The following is a 22,700-nucleotide window of genomic DNA, read 5'->3' as shown; positions in this document are numbered from 1 at the left end:
TGGTTTAATATGAATAGACGTTGTGTTTTAACAGCTGTTGAGTCCTCTATGAGTTGAAGCATTGGAGTGCCTGCGTCTCTCCCTTTCCTGCACACACCCAGTCACTAACCCACCCTTCCACCACACACTACAGTATGTCTCTCCCTTTCCTGCACACACCCAGTCACTAACCCACCCTTCCACCACACACTACAGTATGTCCCTCTCTTTTCACATGTCCACATTTCAACCTGTCAGTTCAGTCTACCAAAACCACCAGACCTAGCCAGTTCAGTTATCCAAAACCACCAAACCTTGCATGGCCATACTAGTGAACTTTTGCTTAGACCATGATTTTCCTCCTTAAAAACAAATCTTGCTCCCAATGGTATTCAGAACAGCCGCCATGGAGTAGATCACGCCACCACCCCGGACAAGCAGTGGTAAATTACTGCTATTTGACAACACCACGAGAGTCAGCGCCTTTGACAATGTATGAAGAACAAGAGTTACAATATAATCCTCCTACTTTTTTTAATTGAAAAGTACATGGATGTGTGTTGAATGGATAAGCAAAAACATGGAACTTCATCATATATGCGAAAACAGTCATTTTTGATGATGCCACTTGCCTAGTTAAGGAAGCATCATGCAAAAAATATATTGGGGAAACTCCACTTAGACCATGGGTAACAAATTAAACCAATCAGTTGGAAGCAAATTTACCTAATGAACAAATGTGATTGGATGGTGGCTCTAAGTTATCTGATAGGTTGATTTGTTATCGGATATAAATCATGTGCTTAGCTGGCCTAAGCATCGTGGCTAATTAGCATCGTGGCTAATTTGGCCAGGTTGGCCTGAGAGAAAAAGCTAGAAGCTAGCCATTTTAGACTAATGGTTTAAACCATGGTCTAAGCAAAGGTTCACAAGTATGGCCCCTGGCAGTTCAGTTCAGTTCACAAAAACATCACCAGTTCAGTTCCTTTCTCCCACCAGCAGAGGAAGCTGAGTCAAAGCAGCCTGCATGTTAGCTAGCCTTTATGTAGCCTTTATGTAGCCTCATAGCTCCTAGCAGTGTTGCAGCTCTGCTCTCACAGGGAGGAGAAGAAGAAGATGTACGCTGCGGAGGACTTGACGGTGGAGGTGGAGATTTCAGAGACCTCGTGGTCGTCAAACTTGTACCAGCGCTGTTTCATGGCGTTCTTACAGTAGGCTGTGTAGTGACCCCCATCCAGACCACCATAATGGTTCTGTTACAGAAGGGAAGGACACAGAGGGTTAACGGCATGTTTGTTTGTTTGTTTGTATATATATATATATGTATATATATAACACTACCAGTCAAAAGTTTGGACACACCTCCTGAGTCAAGGGTTTTTCTTTATTTTACTATTTTCTACATTGTATAATAATAGTGAAGACATCAAAACTATGAAATAACACATATGGAATCATGTAGTAACCAAAAAAGTGCTAAACAAATCAAAATATATTTTCTATTTGATATTCTTCAAAGTATCCACCCTTGATAACAGATTTTCACACTCTTGGCATTCTCTCAGCTTCATGAGGTTGTCACCTGGAATGCATTTCAATTAACAGGTGTGTCTTATTAAAAGTTCATTTGTGGAATTTCTGTCCTTCTTAATGCGTTTGAGCCAATCAGTTCTGTTGTGACAAGGTAGGGGTGGTATATAGAAGGTAGCTCTAATTGGTAAAAGACCAAGTCCATATTATGGCAAGAACAGCTCAAATAAGCAAAGAGAAACGACAGTCCATCATTACTTTAAGACATGAAGGTCAGTCAATACGGAACATTTCAAGAACTTTGACAGTTTCTTCAAGTGCAGTCGCAAAACCCTCAAGCGCTATGATGAAACTGGCTCACACGAGGACCGCCACAGGAAAGGAAGACCCAGAGTTCATTAGAGTTACCAGCCTCAGATTGCAGCCCAAATAAATGCTTCACAGATTTCAAGTAACAGACACATCTCAACATCAACTGTTCAGAGGAGACTGCGTGAATCAGGCCTTATTGGCTTTGCCGCAAAGAAACCACTACTGAAGGACACCAATAAGAAGAAAAGACTTGCTTGGGCCAAGAAACATGAGCAATGGACATTAGACCCGTGAATATCTGTCCTTTGGTCTGATGGGTAGAAATGTGAGATTTTTGGTTCCAACAGCCTAGTCTTTGTGAGACGCAGAATAGGTGAACGGATAATCTCCACATGTGTGGTTCCCACCGTGAAGCATGGAGGAGGTGTGGTGGTGCTTTGCTGGTGACATGTGAGTTATTTGAGGTTGAGGGTTGAGGTCAGGGCTCTGTGCAGGCCAGTCAAGTACTTCCACACAGATCTTGACAAACCATTTCTGTATGGACCTCGCTTTGTGCAAGGGGGCATTGTCATGCTGAAACAGGAAAGGGCCTTCCCCAAACTGTTGCCACAAAGTTGGAAGCACAGTCTCTAGTCTAGAAAGTCATTGTATGCTGTAGCGTTAAGATTTCCCTTCACTGTAACTAAGGGGCCCAAACCATGAAAAACAGCCCCAGACCATTATTTCTCCTACACCAAACTTTACAGTTGGCATTGTGCATTCGGGCAGGTAGCATTCTCCTGGCATCCGCTAAACCCAGATTCGTCCGTCGGACTGCCAGATGGTGAAGCGTGATTCATTACGCCAGATAATGCATTTCCACTGCTCCAGAGTCCAATGGTGGCGAGCTTTACACCACTCCAGCCGACGCTTGGCATTGCCCATGGTGATCTTAAGCTTATGTGTGCGGCTGCTCGGCCATGGAAACCCATTTCATGAAGATCCTGACAAACTTTTTAGTGTGCTGACGTTGCTTCCAGAGGCAGTTTGGAACTTGGTAGTGAGAGTTGCAATCCGAGAACAGACCATTTTTACGCGCTACGTGCTTCAGCACTCACCGGTCCCGTTCAGTGAGCTTGTGGCCTCCCACTTTGCGGTTGAGCCGTTGATGCTCCTAGACGTTTCCACTTCACAATAACAGCACTTACAGTTGACCGGGACAGTTCTATTAGGGCAGAAATTTGACGAACTGACTTGGTAGCATCCTATGACGGTGCCACGTTGAAAGTCACTGACCTCTTCAGTAAGGCCATTCTACTGACAATGTTTGTCTATGGAGCTTGTGTGGCTGTGTACTCGATTTTATACACCTGTCAGCAACGGGTGCGGCTGAAATAGCAGAATCCATCAATTTGAAGGGGTGTCCACATACTTTAGTATATATAGCGCATGTAATTTACCAAAGGCTTTTATCCAAAGTGACAGTAGTTGATAGGGGCATACATTTTGGTATGAGTGGCCACTGGGGGAACCCACAACCCTGTCGTTACAAGACCCATGCTCTACCAACTGAGCCACACAGGACCAGAAGACGCACAGCAAAGTATTTGACTGCAGTGTTTCCAGGCTGGTGGTAATAGTACTTACAGACACTCCAAACAGGTTGTATCTCTTGAGGCTGGCTCTGGGTCCGATGACATACTGACTGAGGTCTAGATTCTCCAGAGGGAAGTCTACTGTCGTCTGCAGCTTCTGCTTCCAACGGCCCTCGTACGAGAACCTACAAGAGACGGCAGTACTGGGGTTAATACACATTGTTATCGGTGTGTGTATGTGTGTGTCTTGGTCATCATGTGTCATTTCAAATGCACACGGTGTTGTAAGTAGGTACCGTTTAAGGTGAACCAGTATGATGGGCGGGACCTTCCAGATCTCCAGTTTCTTGATGGAGTCTCTGAGAGCTTTACAGTGTCGACAGAACACCTTGTTCTGGTCGGTCAGCTTCTCCTCCTTAGAAAACAGCTTCAGACAGTCCTGGAACACAGTAAGACATGGTTAGATTAGACAGCTTCAGACAGTCCTGGAACACAGTAGGACATGGTTAGATTAGACAGCTTCAGACAGTCCTGGAACACACAGTAAGACATGGTTAGATTAGACAGCTTCAGACAGTCCTGGAACACAGTAGGACATGGTTAGATTAGACAGCTTCAGACAGTCCTGGAACACACAGTAAGACATGGTTAGATTAGACAGCTTCAGACAGTCCTGGAACACAGTAAGACATGGTTAGATTAGACAGCTTCAGACAGTCCTGGAACACACAGTAAGACATGGTTAGATTAGACAGCTTCAGACAGTCCTGGAACACAGTAGGACATGGTTAGATTAGACAGCTTCAGACAGTCCTGGAACACAGTAAGACATGGTTAGATTAGACAGCTTCAGACAGTCCTGGAACACAGTAGGACATGGTTAGATTAGACAGCTTCAGACAGTCCTGGAACACACAGTAAAACATGGTTAGATTAGACAGCTTCAGACAGTCCTGGAACACACAGTAAGACATGGTTAGATTAGACAGCTTCAGACAGTCCTGGAACACAGTAGGACATGGTTAGATTAGACAGCTTCAGACAGTCCTGGAACACACAGTAAGACATGGTTATGTTAGACAGCTTCAGACAGTCCTGGAACACAGTAAAACATGGTTAGATTAGACAGCTTCAGACAGTCCTGGAACACAGTAAGACATGGTTAGATTAGACAGCTTTAGACAGTCCTGGAACACAGTAAGACATGGTTAGATTAGACAGCTTCAGACAGTCCTGGAACACACAGTAAGACATGGTTAGATTAGACAGCTTCAGACAGTCCTGGAACACAGTAGGACATGGTTAGATTAGACAGCTTCAGACAGTCCTGGAACACAGTAGGACAGTAGACAGTCCTGGAACACAGTAGAACAGTAGACTTCAGACAGTCCTGGAACACAGTAGGACAGTAGACTTCAGACAGTCCTGGAACACAGTAGAACAGTAGACTTCAGACAGTCCTGGAACACAGTATGACAGTAGACTTCAGACAGTCCTGGAACACAGTAGGACAGTAGACTTCAGACAGTCCTGGAACACAGTAGAACAGTAGACTTCAGACAGTCCTGGAACACAGTAGAACAGTAGACTTCAGACAGTCCTGGAACACAGTAAGACAGTAGACTTCAGACAGTCCTGGAACACAGTAGAACAGTAGACTTCAGACAGTCCTGGAACACAGTAGAACAGTAGACTTCAGACAGTCCTGGAACACAGTAAGACAGTAGACTTCAGACAGTCCTGGAACACAGTAAGACAGTAGACTTCAGACAGTCCTGGAACACAGTAAGACAGTAGACTTCAGACAGTCCTGGAACACAGTAGGACAGTAGACTTCAGACAGTCCTGGAACACAGTAGGACAGTAGACTTCAGACAGTCCTGGAACACAGTATGACAGTAGACTTCAGACAGTCCTGGAACACAGTAGGACAGTAGACTTCAGACAGTCCTGGAACACAGTAGGACAGTAGACTTCAGACAGTCCTGGAACACAGTAGAACAGTAGACTTCAGACAGTCCTGGAACACAGTATGACAGTAGACTTCAGACAGTCCTGGAACACAGTAGGACAGTAGACTTCAGACAGTCCTGGAACACAGTATGACAGTAGACTTCAGACAGTCCTGGAACACAGTATGACAGTAGACTTCAGACAGTCCTGGAACACAGTAGGACAGTAGACTTCAGACAGTCCTGGAACACAGTATGACAGTAGACTTCAGACAGTCCTGGAACACAGTATGACAGTAGACTTCAGACAGTCCTGGAACACAGTAGGACAGTAGACTTCAGACAGTCCTGGAACACAGTATGACAGTAGACTTCAGACAGTCCTGGAACACAGTAGGACAGTAGACTTCAGACAGTCCTGGAACACAGTAGGACAGTAGACTTCAGACAGTCCTGGAACACAGTAGAACAGTAGACTTCAGACAGTCCTGGAACACAGTATGACAGTAGACTTCAGACAGTCCTGGAACACAGTAGGACAGTAGACTTCAGACAGTCCTGGAACACAGTATGACAGTAGACTTCAGACAGTCCTGGAACACAGTATGACAGTAGACTTCAGACAGTCCTGGAACACAGTAGAACAGTGGACTTCAGACAGTCCTGGAACACAGTAGGACAGTAGACTTCAGACAGTCCTGGAACACAGTAGAACAGTAGACAGTCCTGGAACACAGTAGAACAGTAGACTTCAGACAGTCCTGGAACACAGTAAGACAGTAGACTTCAGACAGTCCTGGAACACAGTAGAACAGTAGACTTCAGACAGTCCTGGAACACAGTAGAACAGTAGACTTCAGACAGTCCTGGAACACAGTAGAACAGTAGACTTCAGACAGTCCTGGAACACGGTAGAACAGTAGACAAGCCTAACAGAGGAGAGGGTTGGTTACACATTGTATTATGTTTCAAACATAACATTTTGGTCGTTGAGGCAGTGTTGGTTGAAAGTGTGTGAATGTGTGCATGTCTGTGTGTGTGTGTGTGCGTGTGTATACACGTGCATCTACACACACACACGCGTGTCTCCTAACCTATGGGAATCCCTTATTGGTTGAAGCCAGCAGCAGAGAGAGGTACATGATGGTCTCAAAGGGGTGTGTGTGTGTGTATAGGTGTGTGTGTGTATGTGTGTGTATAGGTGTGTGTGTGTGTGTGTATAGGTGTGTGTGTGTATAGGTGTGTGTGTGTGTGTATAGGTGTGTGTGTGTGTGTGTGTGTGTGTGTGTATATAGGTGTGTGTGTACACCTCGTGTAGTGTGACTTCATCATTTTGTTTCTTATTTCACCTCATTTTAACATCGTCATAAAGAGCACATGTTCACCTTCCTAAAAAACACAGTTTTCCATCTCAAGAGGTTCAATTAAAACTAATGACTCCAGTAAAAGTGCCAAAAACACCCCCAGAAACATCTTGTTTTTAGCCTGGTTTCCTTTCCCCCTGAAAAGCAGGTGTGGGGACTCTGCTCAGGTGTCTCCGCCTGCTACATTAGGTTACAACTAAAACATAACAGGGTTGACAATTTCATCCTAAAATCAGACAGAAATGTTCAAATGAGGGACAGACATTTCATGGTATTAGATGAATCACATGAAATGAATAATGATGTTCAGAAATGACTGTCAAAGCAACAGAATAACCAGGGCTTTACAATGATGGTGAAATTAACTGGGTTAAAATCTTCCTAGAAGTCAGAAGGATGCACAGAGGGACATGTCAAAATGCTGAATTGTGGCACTTTAGCTAGCCTTTATTCATATAAAAAATAATATATTATATATTTATAGAATTTCCCATATGGGCACTTAATTTAATATAACAGGCTTTTAAAATGCTATATTTCCGACCAATTTCTACTTAAAATATCAAAAAGGGACAGAAAAAAGGTTTTCATTTGGAAGAACGAGCCGTATGTGTAAACAGGCGTGTTGTCTTACCTGCAGGGAACACTTGTTGGTGGAGGCCAGCGGCAGGGTCAGGTACATAAAGGTCTCGAAGGTGCGGGACTTCCTGTGGCAGGTGAGACACTGAACTGTGCTCTTAAACTGTCCCTGGAACAGCGCTACGATGATAGATTCGTTGAGCATCTTGTGTTTGCTCCAGGCCTGGTCAGCGGCCCGCTGGTCGTCCAGATCATCATTCTCCTCCTCCGTGTAGCACTTACGGTTAGCTACCTTCAGAGAGAGGACAGGTGGAGAAACAACCAGCCTCAACACAATTCACATCAATACAACTAGCCTCAACACAAATCACATCAATACAACTAGACTCAATAAAAAATCCCATCAATACAACTAGCCTCAACACAATTCACATCAATACAACTAGTCTCAATACAACAAGCCTCAACACAACTCGCCGCAATTCAACTCGCCGCAATACAACTCGCCGCAATACAATTCACATCAACACAACTCGCCGCAATACAATTCACATCAACACAACTCGCCTCAATACAATTCACATCAACACAACCCGCCGCAATACAACTCGCCGCAATACAACTCACATCAACACAACTCGCCGCAATACAACTCGCCGCAATACAACTAGCCTCAATACAACTAGCCTCAATACAATTCACATCAACACAACTAGCCTCAATACAATTCACATCAACACAACTCGCCGCAACACAACTCGCCGCAACACAATTCACATCAATACAACTCGCCGCAATACAACTAGCCTCAATACAACTAGCCTCAATACAATTCACATCAATACAACTCGCCGCAATACAACTCGCCGCAATACAACTCGCCGCAATACAATTCACATCAACACAACTCGCCGCAACACAACTCGCCGCAATACAACTCGCCTCAATACAATTCACATCAACACAACTCGCCGCAACACAACTCGCCGCAATACAACTCGCCGCAATACAACTAGCCTCAATACAATTCACATCAACACAACTCGCCGCAACACAACTCGCCGCAATACAACTCGCCTCAATACAATTCACATCAACACAACTAGCCTCAATACAATTCACATCAACACAACTCGCCGCAATACAACTAGCCTCAATACAATTCACATCAATACAACTAGCCTCAATACAATTCACATCAACACAACTCGCCGCAACACAACTCGCCGCAATACAACTCGCCGCAATACAACTCGCCGCAACACAACTAGCCTCAATACAACTAGCCTCAATACAACTAGCCTCAATACAACTAGCCTCAATACAACTCGCCGCAATACAACTAGCCTCAATACAACTAGCCTCAATACAACTAGCCTCAATACAACTAGCCTCAATACAATTCACATCAACACAACTCGCCGCAATACAACTAGCCTCAATACAATTCACATCAACACAACTAGCCGCAATACAACTCGTCGCAATACAACTCGCCGCAATACAACTCGCCTCAATACAATTCACAACACAACTCGCCGCAATACAACTCACCGCAATACAACTCGCCGCAATACAACTAGCCTCAATACAATTCACATCAACACAACTCGCCTTAATACAACTCGCCTCAATACAACTCGCCGCAATACAACTTGCCTCAACACAATTCACATCAATACAACTCGCCGCAATACAACTAGCCTCAATACAACTAGCCTCAATACAATTCACATCAACACAACTCGCCGCAATACAACTAGCCTCAATACAATTCACATCAATACAACTAGCCTCAATACAATTCACATCAACACAACTCGCCGCAACACAACTCGCCGCAATACAACTCGCCGCAATACAACTCGCCGCAACACAACTCGCCTCAATACAACTAGCCTCAATACAACTAGCCTCAATACAACTCGCCGCAATACAACTAGCCTCAATACAACTAGCCTCAATACAACTAGCCTCAATACAATTCACATCAACACAACTCGCCGCAATACAACTAGCCTCAATACAATTCACATCAACACAACTAGACGCAATACAACTCGTCGCAATACAACTCGCCGCAATACAACTCGCCTCAATACAATTCACATCAACACAACTCGCCGCAATACAACTCACCGCAATACAACTCGCCGCAATACAACTAGCCTCAATACAATTCACATCAACACAACTCGCCTTAATACAACTCGCCTCAATACAACTCGCCTCAATACAACTCGCCGCAATACAACTTGCCTCAATACAATTCACATCAACACAACTCGCCGCAATACAACTCGCCTCAATACAACTCGCCTCAATACAACTCGCCTCAATACAACTCGCCTCAATACAATTCACATCAACACAACTAGCCTCAATACAATTCACATCAACACAACTCACATCAACACAACTAGCCTCAATACAATTCACATCAACACAACTCGCCGCAATACAACTAGCCTCAATACAATTCACATCAACACAACTCGCCGCAACACAACTCGCCTCAACACAACTAGCCGCAATACAACTCGCCTCAATACAATTCACATCAACACGACTCGCCTCAACACGACTCGCCTCAACACAATTCACATCAACACAACTCGCCGCAATACAACTCGCCGCAATACAACTAGCCTCAATACAATTCACATCAATACAACTCGCCGCAATACAACTCGCCTCAATAGAATTCACATCAATACAACTCGCCTCAATACAATTCACATCAACACAACTCGCCGCAACGCAACTCGCCACAACGCAACTCGCCACAACGCAACTCGCCGCAACACAACTCGCCGCAACACAACTCGCCGCAATACAACTAGCCGCAATACAATTCACATCAATACAACTAGCCTCAATACAATTCACATCAACACAACTAGCCGCAATACAACTCGCCGCAATACAACTAGCCTCAATACAATTCACATCAACACAACTCGCCGCAACACAACTCGCCTCAACACAACTAGCCGCAATACAACTCGCCTCAATACAATTCACATCAACACGACTCGCCTCAACACGACTCGCCTCAACACAATTCACATCAACACAACTCGCCGCAATACAACTCGCCGCAATACAACTAGCCTCAATACAATTCACATCAATACAACTCGCCGCAATACAACTCGCCTCAATAGAATTCACATCAATACAACTCGCCTCAATACAATTCACATCAACACAACTCGCCGCAACGCAACTCGCCACAACGCAACTCGCCACAACGCAACTCGCCGCAACACAACTCGCCGCAACACAACTCGCCGCAATACAACTAGCCGCAATACAATTCACATCAATACAACTAGCCTCAATACAATTCACATCAACACAACTAGCCGCAATACAACTCGCCGCAATACAACTCGCCTCAATACAATTCACATCAACACAACTCTCCGCAACACAACTCGCCGCAATACAATTCACATCAACACAACTAGCCTCAATACAATTCACAGCAACACAACTCGCCGCAATACAACTCGCCTCAATACAATTCACATCAACACGACTCGCCTCAACACGACTCGCCTCAACACAATTCACATCAACACAACTAGCCTCAATACAATTCACATCAACACAACTCGCCGCAATACAACTAGCCTCAATACAATTCACATCAACACAACTCGCCACAATACAACTCGCCTCAATACAACTCGCCTCAATACAACACGACTCAATACAACACGACTCAATACAACACGACTCGCCTCAATACAATTCACATCAACACAACTCGCCGCAATACAACTAGCCTCAATACAATTCACATCAACACAACTCGCCGCAACACAACTCGCCGCAATACAATTCACATCAACACAACTAGCCTCAATACAACTCACATCAACACAACTCGCCGCAACACAACTCGCCGCAACACAACTCGCCGCAACACAACTCGCCTCAATACAATTCACATCAACACGACTCGCCTCAACACGACTCGCCTCAACACAATTCACATCAACACAACTCGCCGCAATACAACTCGCCGCAATACAACTAGCCTCAATACAATTCACATCAATACAACTCGCCGCAATACAACTCGCCTCAATAGAATTCACATCAATACAACTCGCCTCAATACAATTCACATCAACACAACTCGCCGCAACGCAACTCGCCACAAAGCAACTCGCCACAACGCAACTCGCCGCAACACAACTCGCCGCAACACAACTCGCCGCAATACAACTAGCCGCAATACAATTCACATCAATACAACTAGCCTCAATACAATTCACATCAACACAACTAGCCGCAATACAACTCGCCGCAATACAACTCGCCTCATTACAATTCACATCAACACAACTCGCCGCAATACAACTCGCCTCAATACAATTCACATCAACACAAATCGCCGCAATACAACTAGCCTCAATACAATTCACATCAACACAACTCTCCGCAACACAACTCGCCGCAATACAATTCACATCAACACAACTAGCCTCAATACAATTCACAGCAACACAACTCGCCGCAATACAACTCGCCTCAATACAATTCACATCAACACGACTCGCCTCAACACGACTCGCCTCAACACAATTCACATCAACACAACTAGCCTCAATACAATTCACATCAACACAACTCGCCGCAATACAACTAGCCTCAATACAATTCACATCAACACAACTCGCCACAATACAACTCGCCTCAATACAACTCGCCTCAATACAACACGACTCAATACAACACGACTCGCCTCAATACAATTCACATCAACACAACTCACCGCAACACAACTCGCCGCAATACAACTAGCCTCAATACAATTCACATCAACACAACTCGCCGCAACACAACTCGCCGCAATACAATTCACATCAACACAACTAGCCTCAATACAACTCACATCAACACAACTCGCCGCAACACAACTCGCCGCAACACAACTCGCCGCAACACAACTCGCCTCAATACAATTCACATCAACACGACTCGCCTCAACACGACTCGCCTCAACACAATTCACATCAACACAACTCGCCGCAATACAACTCGCCGCAATACAACTAGCCTCAATACAATTCACATCAATACAACTCGCCGCAATACAACTCGCCGCAACACAACTCGCCTCAATACAACTCGCCTCAATACAACTCGCCTCAATACAACTCGCCTCAATACAACTCGCCTCAATACAACTCGCCTCAATACAATTCACATCAACACAACTAGCCGCAATACAACTCGCCTCAATACAATTCACCTCAACACGACCCGCCTCAACACGACCCGCCTCAACACGACTCGCCTCAACACAATTCACATCAACACAACTCGCCGCAATACAACTCGCCGCAATACAACTCGCCGCAATACAATTCACACCAACACAACTCGCCGCAATACAACTCGCCTCAATACAATTCACATCAACACAACTAGCCTCAATACAATTCACATCAACACAACTAGCCGCAATACAACTCGCCGCAATACAACTCGCCGCAATACAACTCGCCTCAATACAATTCACATCAACACAACTCGCCGCAAAACAACTTGCCGCAATACAACTAGCCTCAATACAATTCACATCAACACAACTAGCCGCAATACAACTCGCCGCAATACAACTCGCCTCAATACAATTCACATCAACACAACTCGCCGCAATACAACTCGCCTCAATACAATTCACATCAACACAACTCGCCGCAACACAACTCGCCGCAATACAACTCGCCGCAATACAACTAGCCTCAATACAATTCACATCAACACAACTCGCCGCAATACAACTCGCCTCAATACAATTCACATCAACACAACTAGCCTCAATACAATTCACATCAACACAACTCGCCGCAACACAACTCGCCGCAACACAATTCACATCAACACGACTGGCCGCAACACGACTGGCCGCAACACGACTGGCCTCAACACGACTGGCCTCAACACGACTGGCCTCAACACGACTGGCCTCAACACGACTGGCCTCAACACGACTGGCCTCAACACGACTGGCCTCAACACGACTGGCCTCAACACGACTGGCCTCAACACGACTGGCCTCAACACGACTGGCCTCAACACGAATGGCCTCAACACGACTGGCCTCAACACGACTGGCCTCAACACGCCTCAACTGGCATCAACGACTGGCCCTCAACAGGCTGGCGAACCTCTGGCCTCAAACACGACTGGCCTCAACACGACTGGCCTCAACACGACTGGCCTCAACACGACTGGCCTCAACACGACTGGCCTCAATACAACTAGCCTCAATACAACTCGCCGCAACACAACTCGCCGCAACACAACTCGCCGCAATACAATTCACATCAACACAACTAGCCTCAATACAATTCACATCAACACAACTCGCCGCAACCCAACTCGCCGCAACACAACTCGCCACAACACAACTCGCCACAATACAACTCGCCTCAATACAATTCACATCAACACAACTCGCCTCAATACAATTCACATCAATACAATTCGCCTCAACACGACTCGCCTCAACACGACTCGCCTCAACACGACTCGCCTCAACACGACTCGCCTCAACACGACTCGCCTCAACACGACTCGCCTCAACACGACTCGCCTCAACACAATTCACATCAACACAACTAGCCTCAATACAATTCACATCAACACAACTAGCCGCAATACAACTCGCCTCAATACAATTCACCTCAACACGACCCGCCTCAACACGACCCGCCTCAACACGACTCGCCTCAACACAATTCACATCAACACAACTCGCCGCAATACAACTCGCCGCAATACAACTCGCCGCAATACAATTCACACCAACACAACTCGCCGCAATACAACTCGCCTCAATACAATTCACATCAACACAACTAGCCTCAATACAATTCACATCAACACAACTAGCCGCAATACAACTCGCCGCAATACAACTCGCCGCAATACAACTCGCCTCAATACAATTCACATCAACACAACTCGCCGCAAAACAACTTGCCGCAATACAACTAGCCTCAATACAATTCACATCAACACAACTAGCCGCAATACAACTCGCCGCAATACAACTCGCCTCAATACAATTCACATCAACACAACTCGCCGCAATACAACTCGCCTCAATACAATTCACATCAACACAACTCGCCGCAACACAACTCGCCGCAATACAACTCGCCGCAATACAACTAGCCTCAATACAATTCACATCAACACAACTCGCCGCAATACAACTCGCCTCAATACAATTCACATCAACACAACTAGCCTCAATACAATTCACATCAACACAACTCGCCGCAACACAACTCGCCGCAACACAATTCACATCAACACGACTGGCCGCAACACGACTGGCCTCAACACGACTGGCCTCAACACGACTGGCCTCAACACGACTGGCCTCAACACGACTGGCCTCAACACGACTGGCCTCAACACGACTGGCCTCAACACGACTGGCCTCAACACGACTGGCCTCAACACGACTGGCCTCAACACGACTGGCCTCAACACGACTGGCCTCAACACGACTGGCCTCAACACGACTGGCCTCAACACGACTGGCCTCAACACGACTGGCCTCAACACGACTGGCCTCAACACGACTGGCCTCAATACAACTAGCCTCAATACAACTCGCCGCAACACAACTCGCCGCAACACAACTCGCCGCAATACAATTCACATCAACACAACTAGCCTCAATACAATTCACATCAACACAACTCGCCGCAACACAACTCGCCGCAACACAACTCGCCACAACACAACTCGCCACAATACAACTCGCCTCAATACAATTCACATCAACACAACTCGCCTCAATACAATTCACATCAATACAATTCGCCTCAACACGACTCGCCTCAACACGACTCGCCTCAACACGACTCGCCTCAACACGACTCGCCTCAACACGACTCGCCTCAACACAATTCACATCAACACAACTAGCCTCAATACAATTCACATCAACACAACTCGCCTCAATACAATTCACATCAATACAATTCGCCTCAACACGACTCGCCTCAACACGACTCGCCTCAACACGACTCGCCTCAACACAATTCACATCAACACAACTCGCCGCAATACAACTGGCCTCAACACGACTGGCCTCAACACGACTGGCCTCAACACGACTGGCCTCAACACGACTGGCCTCAACACGACTGGCCTCAACACGACTGGCCTCAACACGACTGGCCTCAACACGACTGGCCTCAACACGACTGGCCTCAACACGACTGGCCTCAACACGACTGGCCTCAACACGACTGGCCTCAACACGACTGGCCTCAACACGACTGGCCTCAACACGACTGGCCTCAACACGACTGGCCTCAACACGACTGGCCTCAACACGACTGGCCTCAACACAATTCGCCTCAATACAACTCCCTTCACCATTTTAAAGCTGAACGTGTGATGTACTCAAAAAGGCTTTTATATCCAAAAGATAGAATGTGCTTTTATATTTCCAACGGATCAGCAACGGCACTGACATCTCCAGAAATTACAAGTTAGCTTTAATAATATTATATATGCCATTTAGCATAGGCTTTTATCCAAAGCAACTTACAGTCATGCAGCATTCATTTGACATATGGGTGGTACCGGGAATCGCACCCACGATCCTGGCATTGTAAGCACCATGCTGTACCCCGCAGAGGACCGCGCCGAGCCGCAGAGGACCGCGCCGAGAGCCAGAGGACCGCGCCGAGAGCCAGAGGACCGCGCCGAGAGCCAGAGGACCGCGCTGGGCCACAGAGGACCACTTTGCTGTATAATTACTACTGTAGTCAACTCCAGCTCAGCTTTAACTAGGCCCATTTGACAGGAGTTGTCATTGTTCCATTCCGGAATTCTACCCTACTATGTAACTTTGGAGGCACTAGGTAATCTTCAAACTATTTTCCTTGTTAATCACGTTTCTCCTGCTCGCTCTCCAGTCTCCCTACCTTGTTGAGGTCCTCGTGGAGTCCGTCCATAAGGAAGAGCAGCAGCTCCTGGGAGTCCTGCTGTTCGTGGCCAGAGAAGGATTCATTGATCTTCCCTATTGTGAACTTAAAGTCGCGGGGGCTGATACACTTATACAGGCCTGACCACAGAGCCTTCATGATCACACCAAACTCCTCTGCTACCTCGCCTCGGTGACCCAGGACATTAGCCCTGTCGGGGGGAGGGGAAGAGAGAGAGAGAGAACGCGAGAGACAGGCAGAGAGAGACAGAGAGGGAGGGAGAGAGACAGAGAGAGTTAGCTGTATATGTATGATCCTCTTATCTTGGTAGTAATTCTTATTGAAGTGTTATTACTACATTATCAATATAACTACAATTATCAATTCAATTCAAGGGGCTTTATTGGCATGGGAAACATATGTTAACATTGCCAAAGCAAGTGAGGTAGATAATAAACAAAAGTGAAATAAACAATAAAAATGAACAGTAGACATTACACTCACAGAAGTTCCAAAATAATAAAGATGTAATAATTACAGATGTCATATTATGTATATATAGAGTGTAGTAACAATGTACAAATGGTTGAAGTACAAAAGGGAAAATAAATAAGCATAAATATGGGTTGTATTTACAATGTTGTTTGTTCTTCACTGGTTGCCCTTTTCTTGTGGCAACAGGTCACAAATCTTGCTGCTGTGAGTCACACTGTGGTATTTCACCCAGTAGATATGGGAGGTTATCAAAATCGGGTTTGTATCATCTGACTGACCTGTTGATATCCTCCTGATAGAGGTTCTTGTTGAAGTAGTCAACCATGGCCGGTGTGTTGCATTATAAATCACTACATTATCATTACCACTACATGACTGACCTGTTGATATCCTCCTGATAGAGGTTCTTGTTGAAGTAGTCAACCATGGCCGGTGTGTTGCAGAGACACTGCAGGATGGAGTTCATGTAGCAGGTGTTACCTAGGTTACGCAGGCCGGTGAGCGAGGCGCCCAGACCGCCGAACACAGGGTTCAGGTTACGGATCTTAGCCGCAGACGGACGGGCGATCTCCACCTTGGTGTAGACGGTAGCAGTGGATGGTCTGGGGGAGGGATGGCAGTGACAAGTTAAACAGTACAGTACAGTCAAATAAACTGGATTATACAACAGATAGCTACTGTGACATCAACTTTCATCCAGAAATGTGGATTAAATACTTATGGAGACTCAAACCTTTTAAATCAAGTTTTGTCATAATCCAATAGTATTTTTCATCATATCCATGAATCCAAATGATCTAGAAACATTTAAATGCAATTTAGTCCAAGGGTTGATTTTAACCCCAGACTGAGATTAAGTGTAGTCCAGGGGTGTATTCATTAGTCGGATCCCATTGCAAAACGTTGTCTGTTGCAAAACATTTTGTAACGGAAACTGTTTCGATTGGAAAAATTCAGCTAGGTCCCTCCCCGTTTCGTTCTGTTCTCTCTGTTGGCTTCCGTTTGATTCCTAGAGTAAAACGGTAAACGGTTTCCGTTGCAAAACGTTTTGTAACAGACAAAATGCTTTGCAACGGAATCCAACTAATGAATACACCCCAGGAGTTAAAAACATATTCGTCATTGAAAAATTGCTTTTTAGTCCAGTAGTAGGCTTAATCTGAGTGAGTGAAACGTATATATTGACCAGGCCCATCCATGTGACGATGATGTCACCTACTTGGTCTCCCTGTTAAAGGTTGGGCGCGTGGCTGCAGTTATAGGGGCGGTAACCTTCTTTAGCCCCTCCTCCCTCAGGTCCTGGCTGATGTCTGGAGAAGAGTAGGAACGTTTCAGTTTGGACTGCTCCTGGTCGCGGTCCATGGTCTGGTCTGGCTCAGCGGGGCGGGGCTGCTTCTGTTTGGCCGGAGGAGGGGTGGAGGGGGGCGTCTGGGGCACGCTGACCTCAGGGGGGTACCGGTGCACCCGGTTGGTTGGGGAATGGTAGTAACGGTAGGTACCGGTTACCGTGTCCAAGAACTGGTAGAGAGAGGATAGAGAGGAGAGGGGAGAGAGGATAGAGAGGAGAGGGGAGAGAGGATAGAGAGGAGAGGGGAGAGAGGATAGAGAGGAGAGAGGAGAGAGAGGATAGAGGAGAGAGAGGAGAGAGAGGATAGAGAGGATAGAGAGGATAGAGAGGAGAGAGAGGAGAGAGAGGATAGAGAGGAGAGAGAGGAGAGAGAGGAGAGAGAGGAGAGAGAGGAGAGAGAGGAGAGAGGAGAGAAAGGATAGAGAGGATAGAGAGGAGAGAGAGGATAGAGAGGATAGAGAGGAGAGAGAGGATAGAGAGGAGAGAGAGGATAGAGGAGAGAGGAGAGAGGAGAGAGAGGAGAGAGAGGAGAGAGAGGAGAGAGAGGAGAGAGGAGAGAGAGGATAGAGAGGAGAGAGAGGAGAGAGAGGATAGAGAGGATAGAGAGGATAGAGGAGAGAGAGGAGAGAGAGGATAGAGAGGATAGAGAGGATAGAGAGGATAGAGGAGAGAGAGGATAGAGGATAGAGAGGAGAGAGAGGATAGAGAGGAGAGAGAGGATAGAGAGGATAGAGAGGAGAGAGAGGATAGAGAGGAGAGAGAGGATAGAGAGGATAGAGAGGAGAGAGAGGATAGAGAGGAGAGAGAGAGGATAGAGAGGAGAGAGAGGATAGAGAGGATAGGAGAGAGAGGATAGAGAGGAGAGGAGAGAGAGGATAGAGAGGAGACAGAGGAGAGGGGAGAGAGGATAGAGTGGAGAGGGGAGAGAGGATAGAGAGGATCGAGAGGAGAGGGGAGAGAGGATCGAGATGAGAGGGGAGAGAGGATAGAGAGGAGAGGGGAGAGAGGATAGAGAGGAGAGGGGAGAGAGGATAGAGAGGAGAGGGGAGAGCGTCTTTCATTTTCCATTTTCTCACAACTGATGGTTGTGTGTGAAAACATTCTCCATGGTATTTGCATGCGATGTAGTTAACCATTACACTGATAGAATAGGTACACTTCAATGCTTTCCCCTTGCTGGCTACTTAGCAATTCTCTTTAAACATCGAGAAACTAAAAGGTGAAATAGTTTGATATGTGAGTTTAGTGTTTGTTTTACCTTCATCCAGCCAACAGGCAGGCCTGGTACACTCCTCCCCATCTCCTCACTCCTGGCTCTGGTTAGTAGCTCCCGCTGTGGGACAACACACACATTACATACATTACACATGTTACACACACACAGTGTATAGAGCGCAGCCAATGTAAGGAGAATTCTGCCCAGACAAAGGGGGGTAGCTAGCGGTAGTATTTAAATGCAGGGTTCTCCTGTTGCTTCACTAGAATGTTCCCGGCAGGTGATGGTAGAACAAAACAATAAAGAAAAGAAAAGTCGCAAACTTGGGGATCAAACGTCCCAAGTGCCATTTGTGTCCCACCATTTCCAAGAGCGGTCGAGAACATGCACTCTGGATGCGGAAATAACTAATAAATAAATGTAAAAAAATACTGAAGCTTTTTGTAAAACAACAACATGCCATAATGATGTGGTGGTTTAGAGTGTTGATTATATACCTTGGGTATGACATAGTCATCAACTGTTCTATGCTTTAACATCCCAGGCTGACGGCTCCTCTTTACATCACCACTAAGCTTCAGGGGGGAGGGAGCCTGGGGTTTGGGAGGGACACAACACAGTGCAGCTCACATCATTTGACTATGCAGATTAGTTTTATGGGTACCAGTGAGATTGATGGGCTGTATATTAGGACAGTGGTTCTCCAAATCTCTCCTCAGGAACTCCCCAGGTGTTTCACAAATGTGTTGTAACCCTGAACTATCTCACCTGATTCGCCAGGTCAAGGGCCTGATGATTGATTCGCCAGGTCAAGGGCCTGATGATTGATTCACCTGGTCAAGGGCCTGATGATTGATTCACCTGGTCAAGGGCCTGATGATTGATTCACCTAGTCAAGGGCCTGATGATTGATTCACCTAGTCAAGGGCCTGATGATTGATTCACCTAGTCAAGGGCCTGATGATTGATTCACCTAGTCAAGGGCCTGATGATTGATTCGCCTAGTCAAGGGCTTGATGATTGGTTGACAAGTTGAATCAGGTGTGCTAGTTCTGGAATAGATAAAATACATCAACCGGCTGGGGGTCCCCGAGGAGAGGTTTGGACCGGCTGGGGGTCCCCGAGGAGAGGTTTGGACCGGCTGGGGGTCCCCGAGGAGAGGTTTGAGAACCACTGTAGTAGGATATGGGTTACACATGGGATGGGCTTATCAGATTTCCACTGGTCATTGGGGACAGTCTACTTACTAACTGGCGGCTAATGGATAGTATTAAATTGTGGATATTATCAGACGGGTGAGATGGATGGATGGGGTTTATATTAAGAGATGGGTTGGCTATGGGATGGGCTTACTGGTGTTGGGCTGGAAAGGTACAGTAGAGACTGGGAGAAATGGTTAGATGTTTAGTGTCTCTTTCAGCATCACAGAAACAGAGACTCACTGCCACAGACAGACGGAGAAAGTAGGCTGGCCCTCCAGGAAGTCTCGTAGTTTGATGTATTGTGCTCTTTTTGGCTATAAAGCCCTCTTGCATAAACTTCCGCCATACCTTACCTCATTGGATACCTGCAGAGGTACAAGTTACCAGACCTGGACTCAGGGATGGCTAACCCTGGAGATCAATCTCCACCGAGTTACGCAAATCTGCTTTTAGTTTTTTGCCGCCTCTTATGTGGAATGATCTCCAAAAGTCGTTGAAGTTGGTGGAGTTGGTGCCTCCAGGGTGATTCAGGCGGATGTTAGAGGGCCTTCTACTGAACAATGTGGTGGTTTCATAAGATTGGGTTTTGCTTTTTGTGTTTAGTGTATATAGTGTAATGGACGTGTATAGTGTAATTGATGTGTATATAAATGTGTATAGTGTAATTGACGTGTATAGATGTGTATAGTGTAATTGATTTGTATGGTGTAATTGATGTGTATACATTTGAAGTCGGAAGTTTACATACACTTAGGTTGGAGTCATTAAAACTCTTTTTCAACCACTCCACAAATTTCTTATTAACAAACTACAGTTTTGGCAAGTCGGTTAGGACATCGACTTTGTGCATGACACGTAATTTTTCAACAATTGTTTACAGACAGATTATTTCACTGTATCACAATTCCAGTGGGTCAGAAGTTTACATACACCAAGTTGACTGTGCCTTTAAACAGCTTGGAAAATTCCAGAAAATGATGTCATGGTTTTAGAAGCTTCTGATAGGCTAATTGACATCGTTTGAGTCAATTGGAGGTGTACCTATGGATGTATTTCAAGGCCTACCTTCAAACTCAGTGCCTCTTTGCGTGACATCATGGGAAAATCAAAAAGAAAATCAGCCAAGACCTCAGAAAAAAAAACTTGTAGACCTCCATAAGTCTGGTTCATCCTTGAGAACACCATCCCAACCGTGAAGCACGGGGGTGGCAGCATCATGCTGTGGGGGTGCTTTTCTGCAGGAGGGACTGGTGCACTTCACAAAATAGATGGCATCACGAGGCAGGAAAATTATGTGGATATATTGACCCAACATCTCAAGACATCAGTCAGGAAGTTAAAGCTTGGTCGCAAATGGGTCTTCCAAATGGACAATGCCCCCAAGCATACTTCCAAAGTTGTGGCAAAATGGCTTAAGGACAACAAAGTCAAGGTATTGGAGTGGCCATCACAAAGCCCTGACCGCAATCCTACAGAAAATTTGTGAGCAGAACTGAAAAAGCGTGTGCGAGCAAGGAGGCCTAGAAACCTGACTCAGTTACAGGAGGAATGGGCCAAAATTCACCCAACTTATTGTGGGAAATTGTTGGAAAAATGACTTGTGTTATGCACAAAGTACATGTCCTAACCAAATTGCCAAAACTATAGTTTGTTAACAAGAAATTTGTGGAGTGGTTGAATGACTCCAACCTAAGTAGATGTAAACTTCTGATTTCAACTGGAGATACACTACTGTTCAAAAGTGTGGGTCACTTAGAAATGTCCATTTTGAAAGAATAAAATAACATCAAATTGATCAGAAATACATTGAAGACATTGTTAATGTTGTAAATGACTATTGTAGCTGGAAATGGAATATCTACATAGGTGTACAGAGGCCCATTATCAGCAACCATCACTCCTGTGTTCCAATACCACGTTGTGTTTGCTAATCCAAGTTTATCATTTTAAAAGGCTAATTGATCATTAGAAAACCCTTTTGCAATTATGTTAGCACAGCTGAAAACTGTTGACCTGATTAAAGAAGCAATAAAACTGTCCTTCTTTAGAATAGCTGAGTATCTGGAGCATCAGCATTTGTGGGTTTGGATCAAAATGGCCAGAAACAAAGCACTTTCTTCTGAAACTCATCAGTCTATTCTTGTTCTGAGAAACAAAGGCTACTCCATGCG

General features: G+C 45.6%; 1 protein-coding gene across 4 annotated transcripts in view; it reads right to left on the bottom strand.

Moving 5' to 3' along the window:
- Positions 1 to 207: 207 nt before the first annotated feature.
- usp8 (ubiquitin specific peptidase 8) overlaps positions 208 to 22,700 on the bottom strand; it is a 39,060-nt gene continuing 16,567 nt past the window's right edge. The window contains exons 12-21 of one of the 4 annotated variants that reach the window (XM_029743982.1): positions 19,825 to 19,920; positions 19,370 to 19,444; positions 17,983 to 18,281; positions 17,188 to 17,365; positions 17,042 to 17,085; positions 16,269 to 16,479; positions 7,346 to 7,582; positions 3,692 to 3,834; positions 3,448 to 3,580; positions 208 to 1,232 (exon numbers count right to left, since the gene is read on the bottom strand). In XM_029743982.1, the coding sequence (XP_029599842.1) occupies positions 1,074 to 1,232; positions 3,448 to 3,580; positions 3,692 to 3,834; positions 7,346 to 7,582; positions 16,269 to 16,479; positions 17,042 to 17,085; positions 17,188 to 17,365; positions 17,983 to 18,281; positions 19,370 to 19,444; positions 19,825 to 19,920 (1,575 nt within the window). In that variant the 3' untranslated portion in view covers positions 208 to 1,073. Of the gene's footprint in view, positions 1,233 to 3,447; positions 3,581 to 3,691; positions 3,835 to 4,575; positions 4,723 to 7,345; positions 7,583 to 16,268; positions 16,480 to 17,041; positions 17,086 to 17,143; positions 17,366 to 17,982; positions 18,282 to 19,369; positions 19,445 to 19,824; positions 19,921 to 22,700 lie in introns of those variants that run through there. The other 3 variants (XM_029743981.1, XM_029743983.1, XM_029743984.1) reach the window with 3 other exon arrangements.

The sequence above is a fragment of the Salmo trutta genome, unplaced genomic scaffold (genome assembly GCF_901001165.1).
Source record: "Salmo trutta unplaced genomic scaffold, fSalTru1.1, whole genome shotgun sequence".
Classification (NCBI taxonomy): domain Eukaryota; kingdom Metazoa; phylum Chordata; class Actinopteri; order Salmoniformes; family Salmonidae; genus Salmo; species Salmo trutta.
Note: the sequence above shows the minus strand (reverse complement) of the source record. Positions and strands in the feature narration are given on the sequence as shown.